The 17,729-nt window shown below is 38.5% G+C and overlaps 1 protein-coding gene across 2 annotated transcripts; it reads right to left on the reverse strand.

Annotated features, from left to right (window-relative positions):
• Positions 1 to 130: 130 nt before the first annotated feature.
• Positions 131 to 15,846, reverse strand: prpf40a (PRP40 pre-mRNA processing factor 40 homolog A). 2 transcript variants are annotated; one of them, XM_020651577.3, is made up of 27 exons: positions 15,754 to 15,820; positions 13,592 to 13,672; positions 13,287 to 13,430; positions 11,067 to 11,150; positions 10,505 to 10,523; positions 10,380 to 10,399; positions 10,205 to 10,246; positions 9,967 to 10,077; positions 9,453 to 9,573; positions 9,191 to 9,215; positions 8,741 to 8,956; positions 8,413 to 8,518; positions 5,036 to 5,100; positions 4,771 to 4,935; positions 3,689 to 3,797; positions 3,366 to 3,516; positions 3,097 to 3,230; positions 2,811 to 2,925; positions 2,444 to 2,535; positions 2,186 to 2,302; positions 1,813 to 1,950; positions 1,620 to 1,715; positions 1,447 to 1,533; positions 1,234 to 1,324; positions 1,069 to 1,130; positions 825 to 980; positions 131 to 739 (listed from the first exon to the last, which is right to left on the reverse strand). In XM_020651577.3, exons 1-27 carry the CDS (start codon positions 15,754 to 15,756, stop codon positions 650 to 652), a joined length of 2,640 nt encoding a protein of 879 aa, XP_020507233.1. In that variant the 5' UTR covers positions 15,757 to 15,820; the 3' UTR covers positions 131 to 649. The 2 variants fall into 2 exon arrangements, with proteins under 2 accessions (XP_020507233.1, XP_020507234.1); XM_020651578.2 differs by lacking the exon at positions 13,592 to 13,672 and having other exon boundaries at positions 15,754 to 15,846.
• Positions 15,847 to 17,729: the final 1,883 nt, after the last annotated feature.

Below are 17,729 nucleotides of genomic sequence, written 5' to 3' on the forward strand. Positions count from 1 at the left end.
GAAAAGGAAAATTAAGTTTGTCCATGTTGAATTAACGCTTCACTGTATAAAGTCAGAAATAGAGTCCATGCAGCTGACATCTCAATAGACTTTGACCTTATTGATTTCCTCAATCATCCAAACTGAGACATTGTTCATTGAAACAGCTTTTTATTACATTACACTACAGTATCATTTTTAACAATTGCTCCAATTAAAACCATGGTGGACCATTTCTCCAGAGTAGAACTGCAGTTCAGTTCAAATTACAAGTTTGTTTTCACTACTGCTGATAGTTTCAATGACAAACCATTTTCTCTCTTAATATTTTCCAAGGTGAAGGCGTCAGTTTGACAAACCAAGCTGAATATAAAAAAATGATTAGCAATGGAAAACATGTACAACTACAGGCAACTTAAAAAAAAAAAAAAAAAAGCAACAAAATCAATCTGATTTTGACTGATTGGTACAGTCTCCTGATATCAATTAGCCTCCAAGCAAGTGTTGAAGCTCAGTGTAGCACATCCCTGTGAATACCAGAGAACAGAGTAACCTCACACAGTCTGTCCAGGCCGGTGTGTGTGACCAGAACAGTCAGATGAGCTCAGGGAGGAATGCATGTTTGGAGAATTGTACAATCACAAATAAAAGACCAGAAGAAGTGTTGTCATCAAGGTGCGTCCAGCTGTTCCAGTAAAGTTCTTCTTCTTTTCTCCAGCTCTCCTTCACTCAGCTCACTGCCTGATGTATCCCAGCCGCCCTGAACACAACACAAAGACTTACTACTGAACATTCAGTGCTCCAGTCTCCATCAGCTTAAACAAACCATGAAAACAGAAACCCACCTCCTCCTTCACTGCTTTTCTTTTAGGAGACTTCTGCTTGGAGTCCGAGCGAGGTTTCCCACGAGACTTGTCGTTCTCTTTGTCTTTCTCTAGGTCCTTTTCACGCTTTCCATCCCGCTCTCTCCCTCTCTTCTCATTGTCAGATTCTGGTGATCCCTGGTCATCAGAATCACCATTAGTGAACACTCAGTCAAAACATGCAAATTTAAATTAAAGAAAGAGTTCCATGTCCTTGTAAACTTACAGACTTGTGACGTCTTTTCTTGCCCTTCTTCTTGTGCTTCTTGGACTTTTTATAGCTTCTCTCTGTTTCAGACACAAAAATTCAGTTATCTCCAAACTTGCCAATACTGCTCCACTTCTTGTGAAGGATAACATACAGACGACGTGACCTTTAGAAGCCACTCACCAGATTCACCACTAGACGAGCGTTCAGAGGGAGATTTGGACTGTGACCTCTTCTTCTTCTTGTGGTATTCCTCCTCCTCAGACTCTGAGCCCTGATGAAACAATACAAGTCAGAAGTTCAGAGATTGGTTAAGGCATGATGGGAGCAGGAGAGGTTATTTGTTTGCCCACAGCTCCTTGTCTTATGTAAAGCAGAGTGCCGAGGTCTACTGACCGATCGAGAGCGGGATCGTTTCCTGTGGTGCTTCTTGGACTTCTTTGAGTGCTTTTTTGTCTTGGAGTGGTGATGTTGGCACTCATGCTGTTAAAAAAAAAAAAAAAAGGGTATACCATGTTACACACAATCCTTGTTATCACAGCCCATTCCTACTGTGATGTCAGACTTACCTCTAGGACATGCATGAAATCTTTGAATATCCGTTTCCTCTCTGACTCCAGGGTCACGTCTTCAAACGCAGATTCTTTTAAGAATCTCTCTCTGACCTGAAATGTTTTAAATGTTACTCATCATGAAAAACAAAGTACAATCATTTTTAAGACTAGAAATGAATTAAGGGCATAAGTTGAATGAAGGACCTACCCCTTCCCATGAAGCCTCTGGTTCCAGAGGGGGTGTGGCCTGCTTCAGCATGTTCTTAAAGGCTGCTTCTTTCCTTTTCATCTTCCTCGCTTCCTCCTTCTCGCGCTCCCTCTCTCTGGCTTCTGCCTTCTCCAGTAACTGTGAAGAGGACAGAGAAGGGGTTCATCTAGTGTTAATTAAGACTAGAATCAGAAAAGGAAGAGTCAATAATCACACCTGAAAGTGACAGCCAACTTTCTCAATATATGTAAACTTAGATATTTTATTCTTTCAATACACTTGTTTACCGGCATCTGTGTTTGTCTTAAGTTACTACATAGGATTTGTGAAAATCTGGAAGGGAAGAAAAAGTATGCAGGGCATAAAGTCTTACGCTGTTGAAGGCGAGCTTTATGTTTCCTGCATCCAGTGTGGTGGCTCTCTTATCTGAGCTGATGACAGATCCAAAGTCATCAAAGCTGGTGTTGACTTCCACCAGAAAGCCTTTGTCCTGGCAGCAAGAGCAAACAAGAAGGTAAGAGGAATAATCAGTAGTTCTACAGCAAAAATAAAAAACAGCTAAAAGAAGAGACTAATACGAGAATATGTATAATCCTGCAACAGATGGCAGATATGAATACAGCACTGTTACCTTTAGAATATCTTTGATGATCCTCTTTTCATCGTGGTAGCGCGCCTTCAAGTCTTCAACATAGAATTTGAACAGATCCAGGGGAGTAGAACCTGCATGATATAGATGATAAAAGATGAAGCATAAACTAAACAAGAAATACAGCAGAACCTCCTTAAGTTTGAATGTTTTAGGAAACTGAAGAGCTTAAAGAAACAGTACAACAGGGAGCTGTTATGGTTCATAAACTATTTACACCATGAGCTTTGTATGTTTTATTTCTGTGTTTATGTCGTGTGTTGTTGTCTGCATGTCATGTCCACGTGCGTCAGAGCATTGAGTTCATGCAGACATGTGGAGCCACGTGTGCCGGGGCACGCTGTCCTACCAGGCTGACCCAGCATGTTGGCGAAGCGGATGTCTGAGCTCAGAGTCGGGTACATCTCCATCCAGGCAGACATGGAGTGAAGCTGGCCATGATCGTGGAGCTCGTCCAGAAATTTCTGAGAGAATAACACAACAGATAACATAAATATAATTACAGGAAATAAGAAACAAACTCCAGATTTTTTTTTTTTTTAAAGCTGGAGCATAATATTACTTTTGCAATGTGAGTAGTGGGGTCAGTATTTTTCTCTAACATGTTTCACATTAGAGACCCTCGTGTCTCTCACCTGGAACGCCTCTCTGTTTTTGCGCTGTCGTCTCCTCTCCCTGAGAAGAGTCTTCTGTTTCTCTTCTTCCTCCTCCTTCTCCAGCGCCCGGATGTGCTCCTCAAAACAAATGAGTGCATCCTCTTTGTCCATATCTGTAAGCAGATTACAACGGCATCAGCAGGCCGAACTCAAGAAGTTTATATTGACACAGAGCCAGCTGAACCTGAGGTTGAAATGTGGCTTAAAATGAAGAAAGAAAACAAAGACATTGACATCTGCTCTCTTACTCTGCAGCTCCTCGTCCTCTGCAAAGGTAGGGTTGTCCAGCAGGTATTGTTGGGCCTCAGACCAGGTGGTGCGGTAAGTGACATTTGCCATGTTGTCCAAAATGTTCTTCAAAGCTTCCCAGTTCCTCTTTCTTAGCTGCTTGGCTTGTTCCTGGACACAGTTTGTAAAAGAGGAATGATGTGAATTGTACCAGTGTATACAGTAACAAAGTAAAGCTTTTATGATACAGGCAGATGAAGACTGCAAAGTGCGTGTTTCTACTTGATTGTTGTACAAAATCTTAACTTAAAACGTATGGGGACTTTGGGCACAACAGTCTTACCTTCTCTTTCTTAGCCAGGTAGAACAAAACATCTTCATAGATCTCCAGCCGGTCTCTCTCTGGTACACAGCTCCACACTTCCTGCTCATTGAACATCTGCTCGGCTTTCCTGGATTACAAGTAGACACAACTGAGTTTAGAATATGTTCACACAATAGCCCACATGAGGGCAGCATTTTACAAACTAAATAAAAAAAAATCATAACGGGTAATTTAGGTGTGAAGGACAATTGTTTTTCATGATCTGCAATGATATTTCTCTATTTCTAAGACAGCCCCAAAGACTCACAGAAAAAGGTTTACTGTAGCTTCATAAGGTATTAAACTTGAGGACACACACACAGAAACACACACACACATATATATATACACACACAAACAGCCCTGATATCTAGTCTGGCTGCCTGTAGTGTGCCATCCCAGATTAGAGCCCCAGTCCTCACAGCAACCTCAGTGCCAGTTGAACTCTTACTGGCACTCTGTCAAGGTCACCGGTCGATCTGTCCACCCCGATGATGACCTTCACTACAGTGAAAAAAACCAGAGCGTGCTGGTGAACTGATAGTGTCACGCAAGACGAAGATTAAAGATTTGAAATATCTGCAAAATTCTCAATGCATAACCGATAACCCTACTTTGAACTAAAACTTCAAGGTTTCATGTGAAAAAAAGTGTGGACCCACTTCCCTTGTATACATCAATCACAATGTGTTGTAATTTATAATGTTTGTGTTGGATTTATAAGAAACATGTATTCAAAGCACTAAGAATACAGATAAAACACAAAAGGATTGAAAGTAAAGGCCAATTAAAGCGGTCAGATACGCCTTGTTTTAAAACATTGGGGCCCACACACTCTATGTTCCTGAAATCTGCACACACACTAAAAGGTAACACTATGTTATAGTGAACACAGTTTACAGGTCAGGTCAAGCTAAGCCTAAAGCTAGCAGTGTTATAACTGCAGGACTTTAGGCACAGGGCATTGATGACCTTTCAAAGAGCCCGTGTGAATAACGATATTGACAATTCAGGGAACCACAAATCAATAAAGGCAAAAAACAAATCACTGCAGCTCCTACTTGTATCTGGTGGTAGATGTCATCTTGTCGTGGTTCTCCAAGAACCTCTGAAAGGTTTCTTTGGACTCCTTGTATTTAATTCTGGCCTCCTCTTTTTCCTCCTTCTCTGTTTGGACTTTGTAAGCATTGAACGCCTGCTTCTTCTCGCTCAGTTTGGGAAGCGCACTTTGAAGACAAAGATAAATGACAAACTGAAGTTAGTGGGCATTGTATTCACCGGCTATGATGAAACATTCTTAAAAGTGGTCTCAGGAGAATAGTGCACCTGTAGCGAGGATCATTGATAATCATTTTCATAGCCTGCTCCCAAGAGGAGTTGGAGGACACACCCTGAAACAGAGAAAACACATTTCAGTATCATGGAGGCAGACAATCTCAAGCAAATATGATAAAACTGCATTAGACATTTTTTAAATATAAGGACAATTAAATGTTTTAAAGTCATATTAAGAAATAGCTTGTGAGACAGCCACAAGAACAATGAGCTGTGTTGCTTAAGTCACAGCAGTCAATATGTTTAACTACTTCTAGTTGTTGGGTTCAGTGGTGTGGAGAGGCAATAATTCAAACAAGTGCCATTCTAGACTTATGCAAGTGTCCTTTGCACCACTCGCATCTCTCAGGGAGTGGCTCCATCATCCATTATGAACTGATTCCACCATGCGCCTGTCTTGTTACTTGTCACAGTTATTCTAACTCAGTGAGGCATGCCTCTTTCTCTCAGTGTCTTAATCCCCCCCAGCCCCATGCCTTTGATCCAATAAAGCTAATCATAAAGACAGAGCCATTAAGATCGCACAGAAAATGGCAAGCAATCTCAGGAGAGCTTTGTGCACAAAATTAAAAAGAGCTTAAATATAGCTGCATTCAAGGTGGGTGGTGCTGTACCAGCCTGCACCATACATACATGCACAGCAACAGGAGGTGCAGCTTAACAATCATGTTAAGACCTCCCAGGGGCTCATCAGAAGGAGGGAGGATTAGGTGCAGATCAAAATGCATAGTATGTGATGGTAAACTCATCAGGCATTAGGAGCGACTGATGTGGTATATTACCCTTAAAAAGAAAAAAAAAACATCTGTATCTATTTAAATTCATTTTAAAGTTATCTAAACTTCTGTTTTCCAATGTTCAGTTTCATGTAATAAGCAGCCCTTAATGATAAAACTCATCAAACAATGATTAATAGTTTTTAAAAGTTAAAAAAACTAAACACTTCTAATATTGAAGCAGCAGACTATCATGCATTGTATCCCATCATGCTTTGTGCTGGACAGAATAGTTGGCTGTTATGCGTGTTGTTTATGTTTGAACATGTAGTTGTTACTTGTTGTTGGAGTTGTTAAAGTCAGTATTCAGAGGATGTTGTTTTCTCTATTTAGATGTCATTTTGTGTTATTCTAGGGGTTTCTTCTTTCTTTGTTTTGACAGTTCCTTTTCTGACGCCAGCTGAACTCTGCCAGTGTGTCTGACTTTATGTCCCCTTCAGTGAGCATCATTAAAAAGGTTGAAATTGTAAAACCCCCGTGTAACGGACAGCTTTATAAGTATAAGTACTGTTTACATGTTGTTGTTGTTGTTTTTATGAAATACTTTAAACAAGTATTCGTGTAAAATGTTACACCTTGTCACATTCCTAGTGACTCAACGATTTAGGCTCTTTCTGACCTGATTTCTAAACGTTGTGATTGATTATCAACTTGGCTGAATTTCAGCTCCATTGCACGTCGTTTGTTGTGCAGTTTACAGTAGTGCTCAAAAAATCAATATGGAAATATATCGTCATGTGCTCCTTGCAAAAACATGAATCGATGCAGATGTTACAGAATCGATATGGCTCACAATAACACCTTAGCCATTGCTCTGGGTTTTTATTTCTAGGATCTCTGAGGACCTGAATTGAAGTGTTTTAAGTTGTCTCATGCCTCTGCTGTTATTCTAAACAATGAAGAACAGCTGTTGTAGTGAATTCTGTGAAGAACATGGTCATTATTTAAATCAAATGTATATCACGATTTGTATCGTAGTGTGGCCTCTGTATCATGAATCTTATTGAATTGTGAGGTTGTGGGAAATACCCAGCTCTAGTTTACAGGGGGGACAGGAGGGGCGATCATGGCCTGATGCTGACTGGTAAGATAAATGGCATTAGGGGAAAATGTCTGAACTACAGCAGGAGGAATAGCAATTGTTTTTTCACACACAGCATTTGCAGCAATTCCGCTCGTTTTACCTCCCTCTTTGTCTGAAAAGATTTGCCTTCAGGCCACACTCAGCATTTGACTTGAGAGATTTTCATCGACTTAATAACAAAAAAAAAATCATCACTATAGAGTTCAGTAGTTGCAGTTAGTTTCTTCTGCATAAATCTACTAATTTAGGAAGATGTTGGTCTGCCCGGTGCTCAGCAGGAGTGTACTGATAAGACTGTTTATGTTAGGAGATAACAGGTAGTGATTTGTACTCATGACGTCAGAGGCTCTGGCATCATGAATGCAAGAAACACACAGTGACTTTTTTTGTTTCTCCAAAACTATAAATATGAGCATGTATGCATGGGTCGTCTTGTTCTTTTTCCTTTAGAGGCACAGTATGTTAAATGTATTGATATAGTTTGCCATCAGGCATAATCTGCTCTTTGTCTGACATCCTGAACAAAAGTTGCTGATGCAGAAATAGTGACTCACAGACAGGCTGAAAAAATGTGTCTGTACATTTTATACAACACAGCACTGAGACAGGCCGCAGACACACACTCAGCTCCACTCAAAGTGACGAGGCGTCACGTCTCAAGTTTTGGAGACATTTTCACTCTTAACTTTTACTTTTATTTTAAAACTGTCTTATTATATTTCAGACATGTTTTTGTTTATTTTAATGAATTATTTTAGAATCTCTAATTGCTGTAGTGTTAATTTGTAAAGACTGTGGGTGGATTTCATTTAATTTCAAACCTTTTATTTCACCACTACAGCACCCCTGGGTGGGGTTTCCAGAGCAGCTTAGGGCTGTGCCCGACACAGACGGAACAAACTGTGAGCCTAACTCTTCAGGAAGATGTTCTGAGGTGGACTGTTTAACAGAATCCATTTCAATAAGTTAAGTCCAGTTTGTGAATCTGTGTCTACAACACTGAAAGGTTTGCAGAGCAGATAACATTACATTTAAAATGTGAGGACACATCGTGTATTTTAATTGATGTTTTTTTATTCTTAATCTCGTATTTCTTAAGAATGAACAAATTTCCTATTCATCTCCTCTGTGATTGTGAAAGGTTTGTGTTAATAATTTTTAATGTCTCTTTGTCATGATGCTTTTGAAGTCATGTATGAAGCACTTTGAATCTCCTTGTTGCTAAAATGTGATTTATAAAAAAAAAACCTTGCCTTCGGGAGCTGCTACTTCACAGTCAAAATTTTTTAGACTGACCAACATAACAGTTTCAGTTTTTATGGGGCTGGAGACAGTAAACAAAAGCACACTAATGGATCCTAATGTTCAGGAGAGCACAGTCAAACAAGCAGAGTTTTATCTTTGTATTTGATCTGCTAAATGCCAAGTAACAACCGGTACAACAGACTAACAGAGATAACACTGTCTCTTCTGTGTTTAACTCGACCTCATTGAACAGCCTGATGTACCTTCTCTTTCAGCAGCTCTTTGAAGGCCTGCTTGGCCTCCTCTTTTGTATTCCACTTGTATGTTTTCTTTTGAAGCTCTGGCCGTTCTTCCTTTGCGACTTCAACACTGAAGAAAAGATGGATGCATTTGGATGAACTATGTTTGCATGAAGGATCATAGAGCATTACAGAGCATTTATCAGTTCTTCAAAAACATCTAATGACTAAGTAAACTAAACACATAAACAAGCAAAAACTAAGTGGAATGAGTGCTCAGTACATACAGTGACGGTAACTGTGACCGTGACATGAGACATATCCCACCCCTGTATTGGAGATCATAGTTTACCTGGCTGTGACCTCAGTGGGGGCAGGGCTCTCTGAGGAAGCCACAGGTGCATCTGCAATCTTCACCTCAGCTGCATGATGCACGGCCGCCTGAGACAGTTGCTCCTCCGAGACTGCCATTTTACTTTCCACCTCCATTACTGTTGCCATAGTGGCTGGGATATCTGCAAGCACTGCAGGAGGTGCTGCGGTGCCAGGAGCCACTGCCTCTGACGTTCTGAAATCACACAGTGACAGGTCAAAAGCCAGCACAACACATGAGCACAGGAACACCAGGAAAATGTCACCCGGCTGGAAAAGAAATGCTTACTCCATAAAAATAAAAAGTTCTCCGTCATTAATAATTAAACAGACAAGGGGGGAAGAAATCACTTTCAATAACCGCTGTGTGTTGTTCATAATAAATAGTGCAACAGTGAAGAGTAAGTCAAGGTAAACAGGAAGCTCTTACCCATTTTCCTCAGCTTTGATCATAGCTGGAATAAACAAAAGGAGATGGTTGTTATCATTTCAAAGCACATTGCAGATTAGAGAGCAGCAGAGATAAATGCACGAGGAGCCACTGTGTGCTCCTGTATTTGTGCGTTGTGTGTTTGTACAAACAAGCCAGGGGCCTTCCATTCACTATGCGGTTACTGTAAAGGCTCATCCATGGAGGATGGGGGGGGAAAACATCACAACAGGTTTGACATCATCAAACAGCAGCTTTGTACCTTCCAGATCCTCCAGGTCTTTGGGTTTGGTCCATCTGGACTCCTTCGTCTGAGAGTTGTAATAATAAGGCTTCCCTGTGTCTGACTTGTACTCCTTCCAAGGGCATTTAGATAGCATTTGCTGAAAAGGTGAAATAAAACCAAGGATTACAATAATTCAGTTGTGATACAATGCAAAAGAACACTGGTATATGTGTATGTATGTATGTATGTAACTGTGTGTGTGTATATATATATATATGTGTGTGTGTGTAATTTCCCTGAGGGATTAATAAATGATATAAAAATTTGTTTATGTATGTATATAATAAAAATGAGACTTAAAATGTAAAAGTTGATTTAAAATATCCCATAATGACATGATGTCAACAGATAAAAACAAGTTACCAACTGAATATGTTAGATATACTGAATTTAATGTTCATGTAAAAAATTAAGTGGGTGGATAAATGGATGTTTGCTGGCACCTTTTAAGTAGATGTTAGAGCTGTTTTAATGGTGATAAAAGTTTTACCTCTGCAGGAGATTTTAAGTCATCTGGCTTCTCCCATGTGGACTGCTTGGTCTCTGTATTGTAATAGTAAGTCTTCCCGTCCAAGGATTTGTGTTCTGTCCACAGGGACTTCTGTGGCAGACAAAAACAACACATGGATCAGCTGTTTCACTACTCAGAACAGAAACACAACTACGACCAACCTGTGAGTAAAGTCAAGTCTTTAACATCCATCTTTGAAGGTTAAATGTGCACAAACCTTCTTTGTCTGTTCTTCATGTGGAGATCCATTTGTGGTACTCTGCAGGGACAAAGAAACAAACAGTATTTCAAACTGCAGGATAGAAAACAGAAGGCTGGAGGGAATGATGATAACATCTAAAATGAGTCTAAATTGTCAATAGAAATTACTGCATATGAGAAATGACACTTACAGCTGTTCCGGGTGCAGCAGCTGTGACGATAAACACACAAATCAGTCAGACGCTGTACTTTAAAGTCATAACAAAATAAGAAAGCTTAGAAAGCTAATTTTAAAGTGACAACTGAAAGATCTTACCTGTGGAGTCAACACCAGGCTGTCGAAAAGACACAGTTATTAGTGAATTATATCCCAGACTCACAAATCAGACAGTTAACACTTCTTTTCCAGTGAGTGATTAAATCAGTGGGAGCACAGACGGATCATTCACAAAACACAGTAAGTGACAAAGCTCTCCTAATTAGTAACAAACTCGATACACCTCAGATGAAAAAAAGAATACTTGTAATGACTGAGGGAATATCTATCTGATATGTGAAGCTGTCTTAATGTTGTCACAGTTCATATATTAGATTGCTCATTAACATAAATTGCTTACTACTCATTAAAACAGAACAATAAAACAGGCTTTTTAAAAAAGATTTTCCAGTGATTAACGGCTAAATCAAAGTGAAAACAGCCATTTGTCTCAATGTGTGGTGAAGAATAAAGTGATGTTTTTTTAGGGATATGATATCACTTGATATCCAGCTGTGATGATTCATTGCCTGAATGCTTCATCCAGCATTTCACAGATTGCAGTGTATATTTATCAGGTGAGAAACAGAGCACTGGTGGAAAAGTAGTGAGAAAAAGCTACCGGTCCTGTTGGTTGTACAGCCGCAGCTGGCATGCGAGGGGGCATCATCATCCCTGGCATCATGGGTGGCATCATGCCTGGCATCTAACAAAAAAAAAAGGCATCATGAATTATTCATCTGGTTTTTCCATTCCACCTAGTTCAGGCAGAGGTAGTAGGACACACAGTGTGAGATAGGCTGTTACTGTCTGTGATGAAGGCTGCTTGCAGCTGGGGGGAGAAGGTAGGATAGAAACCGAGTCTGCTTTAATGGTGTGATGTCACAGCTTGAAACCTGCGAAGCTACATCACACCCAAATACACCGTTTCACCACCTTTTCAGTCTTGTGTTGCTGGCACCTGGATCAAACACCCCAAATATCACACCTATTTATATGCATGACAAGTTCACATATGCTTGCTTAATTTCATCCAGATTTGCTTATAAAAAAAAACACAAATACACAAGTTTAAAAAAAAAAGAAGGATTGTGACAATTTACGTCAACTGATGATAGAGGTTCAAAATGATAAACAAACCATCTTCATGGTAAAGTCAACTCTTTTAACAGTAGAGGCACAGTATGAAAATAAAAGCTAAATAACTCTCCTATAAAACAAAGTTGTGAACATTTATCAATCTCTCTCCTCTAATAAAGCATACTTGAGTTGAAGGAAACTCCAGCTTATTACAATTTAAGATTTATTATGGCATTTATCCATCATCAGTTCTGTCAAGTATGATCGTTTTGTTGTCAATTAAATAGTTTCTGACAGCTCAGAAGACTAACACACCAATAAGTCAATACATTTCTGAAAACTGTGCTGCAAGGGACTGTGATTACCAGCAGTGTGCTGTCTGTTATTATCAGCACTTAATTGATGTGGTTGCATGAGGACATTAATATTAAATTAAATTTAAGTTTGCACTTCACATCATGGCTCTTGCAAAAATAGCTGAATAAGATTATTAGTGAACAAGATGAACGTGTAACGCCTGTCCTGCCTCCTTTGTTTCCATATTTGAAATAATAACTCACCATATGGAAAGGGTGGGAATCAACAGAGGCCCAACAATATATTATCCAGATACTTAAGTCACTATGATATCATTGAAATTTGAAACATTTTGCGATATGCTGAGAATTGCAATAAATAACAACATTCTCAGTCTACTCACTTCAATCTTTTTATTTCTACACAATGGAAGTCAAGCCCCCAGACTGACCAACACGGTGATCAAAGTAAAACCCTGAACAAGGCTGCACACCACACAATCTGATTTCAGTCAAATCAAACTTAACTGAACACAAACATGTAGGGATTTTCGGTTTTAAACAGATGTTTTATAATTAAATCTAATTAATTGAATAATAAGTTTATACTTAAGTTCTCTGCAAAACATCTTTACATTAGTGTATTGATAAAAAGAGGGGTGGTGGTAATATAGTCTGCAAATATTCTACATGTGCGAGATGAAAACAATATTTAATATGCCATTATTCATCATTTAATGATCTGTTTATTTGACATATTTCCCTGCCAGACATTTTGGCCCTGTGTATCTTTATATTCCAGACCACTGCACCTAATGCCAGCCAGAAGCCAGTAAATACTGGCTAGCATAAATCCTAATTCTGCCTTCAAATGGCTGGCTGTGAGCAGCATTAAAGTACACCATGTAAACCATGTTTAATAAAGCTACAGTTAGAGCTGGCTCAGAGATGCCTTGGACCAAACCCCCGATATACTGCTTCAGGCTTAGCTGAGGGTCTTGATACAGAGCTCCTTTTTTTCCTCCTCTTCCTCTCTAATGTATGCATTCATGTCCTGTTAATGCAGGTCACTTATCTGGATCCTCCAACAGTTTATTTCTCTCTCTTCTCACAGGTTTCTGTTGTTCATGGTTAACGACCCATCTGCTTCTCTGGACCTGCTTGACTGCAGGTATTTATATGCTTTTAATTCTATCAGAATTACACTTGCTAGTTCAAGTTTTATTGTTACTATTTAGGCGTTGTAAATAATATTATACCATTTGACTTGCCCTATACTTTATATTAAAAAAAGTAATCAGATACATTTTTGATAAACTTGTTACTAAATAACTAAAAATGTTATAAATGATTGACTGAAATTGTGGGTTGAGGTCTCTCACTCAGATTCAGAGCTTTATGAAAAAAGAAAAGCAGCAGAAACACAGGCCTACTGAACTTAACAGAGACAAATCTACTCGACTCACCTGTCCCATTGGTGGGGCCCCCATTGGCGGCATTATCCCAGGGGGGATTATACCAGGAGGCATAGGAGTCATGCTAGGTGGTCGTTGTCCCATGGGAGGCATCCCAATGGGAGGGAAATGGGGCGGTATTCCTGGTGGTCCCATCTAGACAAATGTACAGGAAAATAGAAAAGGATGCGTAAGATAAGATGAAACATTATCGAAGACCATTTATATTTACCACTCACACGGCGTCCCTATATGACAGTTGTTGGTAGCTAATTGTTTTTTTTTGTTTTTTTTTAATATATCTGTCACTGACTTACAAAGGGGGGAGGTATCCCTGAGGGCGGTACACCTGGATAAGGTGGCGCTTGGCTCGGGCCATTATTAGCCTCCGATGAAGACTGTGATGAATAAGAAACACCACACAGAGTTAGAGAACTCACAACAGCCAGTGGTGGGATGCACAGTCAGCAGCATGCTTCTTTCACTGACACTAACGGTGCAGTTTCCCTAAATATGTCTTTAAGTTTATTAAAGTATTAAAGCATTTCTACAATATGACTGTTAATGCTGTATTTAAGAGAGAAGTTTGACTAGTTGGTATTATTAAGTTATTGTTGTTTATTGTGGAACGCAAATCCCAAATATCCTCATGTTTTAGGATGACCATATAAGACCTAAGTATATATTCCACATTTACATTTGACTGAAGCTAAGGAGTACATGAATACATTCTCAGAGTTTCAAATGTGAACTCCACATTTTTTAGGATAAGAAAAGAAGGGTGGACCAATCATAGAAAACACCACAGTACAATGCAGTGCACTTCAACGGTCCCACTGCCACCAAAGCTGCTACTCTTCAAGGAGCTTTTTGCATCCAAAGAGAATTAAGCACAACATGTAGAAACATATTTAATTTCTGTTTGCCTTTGTTTTAGAAAACAATGTTAAATTAATTCTTGGTAACTAATCTATCTGCATGTTACACTGAAGTTCAGCAATATATGTGCATAAACATATGCTACCTTCAAAACACACCTCAAACAGTGGACAAAAGAAAACCAAGTCTGTGACCACCTTTAACCTTTAACCTCTATTATTGTCTTGTGTCACTTGTGCCTTTGTATTTTATTTGTAATTTGTCTTTCTCTGTTACCTGCCTAGGGACAACAGATGGAAACTAGCACTTCTGCTATGATCTGGCATTTTTACAGCTGTAATTGTTACAGCTGTTCATTAATATGCACTGACCCTAACAAATAAATAAATAAATATTCTGGGGATTCAATTGATGCCCCTATTGCCAACTAGTTTAATCTTAACGATATTTCTGAAACTGCTTACATGGCTATTCTGAAAAGGCTGTCAATCTGAATCCATCCCTTCATGGGTGTATTATTAGTACAACTTGTTTATTTGAATCAATATTGGTTTTTCAGGGTCTGATCCTATTAATTTCAACCAAACCACCTGATATCAAAATTTGCACAATGCACCTATCACCTGATATGGTCAGATTTAAGGCTTGCTCTTCCTCGTGGAAAAAGGTAGTATATTTCATACTGTAGACCCGGTTATCATCCCTGAGCAGAGCTTTAATACTCATGCACTTTAACTTATGTCAATACTGTCCATTTACAACTCTGTTTTTGCACATTTACATTTAATCTTCCATATTTAATCTTCCTATTTAAGACTAGTAATGCTGAGTTAAATCCTGGTTGTATATATATTCACATTCTTAGTTTTGATATTTTTAGTGCTTATTTACTTTGTATTTAATATTATATTGTGTTTAGATTTGCTAATATTGTGTTTTTTACTCATATTGTGTGTTTGGACAACCTGCTGCTGTAACGCCACAATTTCCCAGTTTGGGATCAATAAAGTAATTTTATTCTATTTTATTTTATTATAAGTTATTTCGGGATTCTTGCCCAAAAACTATGATTTGAATTGGAAGTTGGAAAACACTTGTACATGAGCACAACTCTCACCATTGTCTCGGAGTGATAATCTGCTACCATGTAAGTACCCTTTATGAATAACTGTGGGCTCTGTCTAATTCCTGGTGAAGAATTATGGTTAACGTTAAACTAACAAAACTACAGATAATTAGCTACCTCTTCTATTAACTTTATACTCCTTTAACAAGTATTACACGTTTTTTAGAATATAAACCATGGCGTGTATTTACTAGTCAAACCTGTAACTTAAGTCAACAACGTTTTAGTGTTTTTTGTTTGGTCCCACACAACGCTTCAGTTCAGGACTTAGTCAGATCCATGTACCGCTAAATTAGCTCAGGGCTAACGTGACATGCTAACCGATAACGTACCCGGATGATAACTTTGTTTCTGTATCACAGAGACTAAAACCCGGTCATTCACCACACAAGAATAAACTAGACGTACTCATTTCACTGTTATAGACTTCAACCTTACTCTAAATTGTCTATTATTTTCAATTGTTTTACTCACCATGTTGACGAGAGGTTGTAAACCTCACTTGAGCACCTCTCAACAACGTGCACAGCGATTGGTTCAACTCTGTGAGGTCAAAGGTTCAGTTTCCTGAGCGTCGTCACTGCGCTAAAGTTGCGCAGAGATGCGGGGTAAGAAACATAATGGTAACTTTGTGTTTCTCCAAACGAAAACAACATGCATTAGTAATATGAGATATGCATCAAGTATATATCGATTCAAGTCTTTCTATTATATTGCAATGTAGTTTGGCAAACGTGAAGTTGTACTAACCACAAAGGAATGATGCAAACCAAAATCTGAATCAGAAATACTTTATTAATCCCAGGGGGAAATTTGTTTGCTACAGTTGCTCATAACACCAAAAATCAGTGGGAAGTACAGATAAGTTCACAATATATATAAAAAAAAATAGTAATAACAATATAATAATAATAAGTACCAAGTGAAAGCAATAATAAAGTAGTATAAGTAATAAGCTATGCTCAAGCGCAGGTAATTGAAAATACAAACAATATTTACAAATATGAATATACACTGATGGATTAACAGCCTAGATATTGCACGGTTCATGTATAGATAGCACTTATATAATAAATAATATTATTACATTTAAATATTGTAGTAATAATAATAATAATAGTAATAGTAATAGGTGGGCCAAATAGTTATACAATAAAAACATTTTTAAATATTTAGGCTATATATACAATCTTCCAATATAGAAAAGTAGGCTAGTAAATAAGACATCTCACGAAACAGCTATAGTAGACCAAAAACAAAAACAAATCTATGCAGAATAGTCATGCAGCTTCATCACATTGGTTTGTAAGCAGGGATAAAAAAAAACAAAAAAAAACAAAAAACAATGGTATTGATACATTATACACCTAAAATTCACACTTACATTTCATACTGTTTGTTGTTCAGGAAACAGGTATGGTTGTTTTTTGTACATGCTTTACACATCTGAGTGGGATTGCTTTATATATTTCTGTGGTGTATGTATGCAGTAGGAAGCTATCTTTAAAAGTGTGGAAACTTCAACATCAATAATGAAGACAGTATGTTTAATCATGTTTCTTTGATGCCATTAAGGCCTTTTATAAATTAAGTGTTATAAATGATTCACTGATTCATGACCCTCGCTGCATTTCATCTGATGATTCTTTGCTAGAGGTTATTCTTAACTGTTACAGGAGCTATTTTTTCCTTTTACTTTTGACGTTATAACAGGTGCCTATTTCAGATGCTGGAGTAGCTGGTGTTCAGACACAGCAAAATTACCTCAGTGTATTGGGGATCATTTGGAGAGCTGGCTGTGATTTTCCAATTATTGGATTCTGTGACACAGCTCTCCTGACTGTATGTTGCTGGAATGATTCCCAATGATGGGAAATTAGAACGCGTTCGGTCTGCACACTTTTTTCTCCTTTAAGTGTCAATCACATGGTTGTGGTCTGGTCCCTGTCTGTTTCCTATAGGCCTGTTCGTCTTACCTCTGCATTCTGTTTGTATATTTATAAAACATGTGTAAAGCAGAATGTTACATATTGTGGGGGTTATTCAAGCAGATCATTTGTTAAGTGGACAAATGATCATATTGATTTTAATGTTTCAAAGCTTCTGTCACCTAGCAACACTATGCACGCCATCTTAACATTTTTAGATAATCAAGAAATTAATTATCTTTTCAAATGAAAAACGAATGTGCAGCTTATCTATATATACTGCTCAGTGCTGTTGTTTACTGTGGAGCTGTATACTGTTGTCTCTGGGATTTAGAGTGCTATTAGAGTGTGAAGCATGTAACTAAGAGTTGGGAAACAGATGAGCCCACACTTGAGGTAGACTGCAATAAACTCTGATATATTTACTGACAAGTGAAGGAGAATTCCCTATCCATTCTCTTAACAAGCCAAACAGACAACAAGGCGACAGTCAGGGGCAGTGATGGATCCAGTTTCAACTTA

Source organism: Labrus bergylta, chromosome 13 (assembly GCF_963930695.1).
Source record: "Labrus bergylta chromosome 13, fLabBer1.1, whole genome shotgun sequence".
NCBI lineage: Eukaryota > Metazoa > Chordata > Actinopteri > Labriformes > Labridae > Labrus > Labrus bergylta.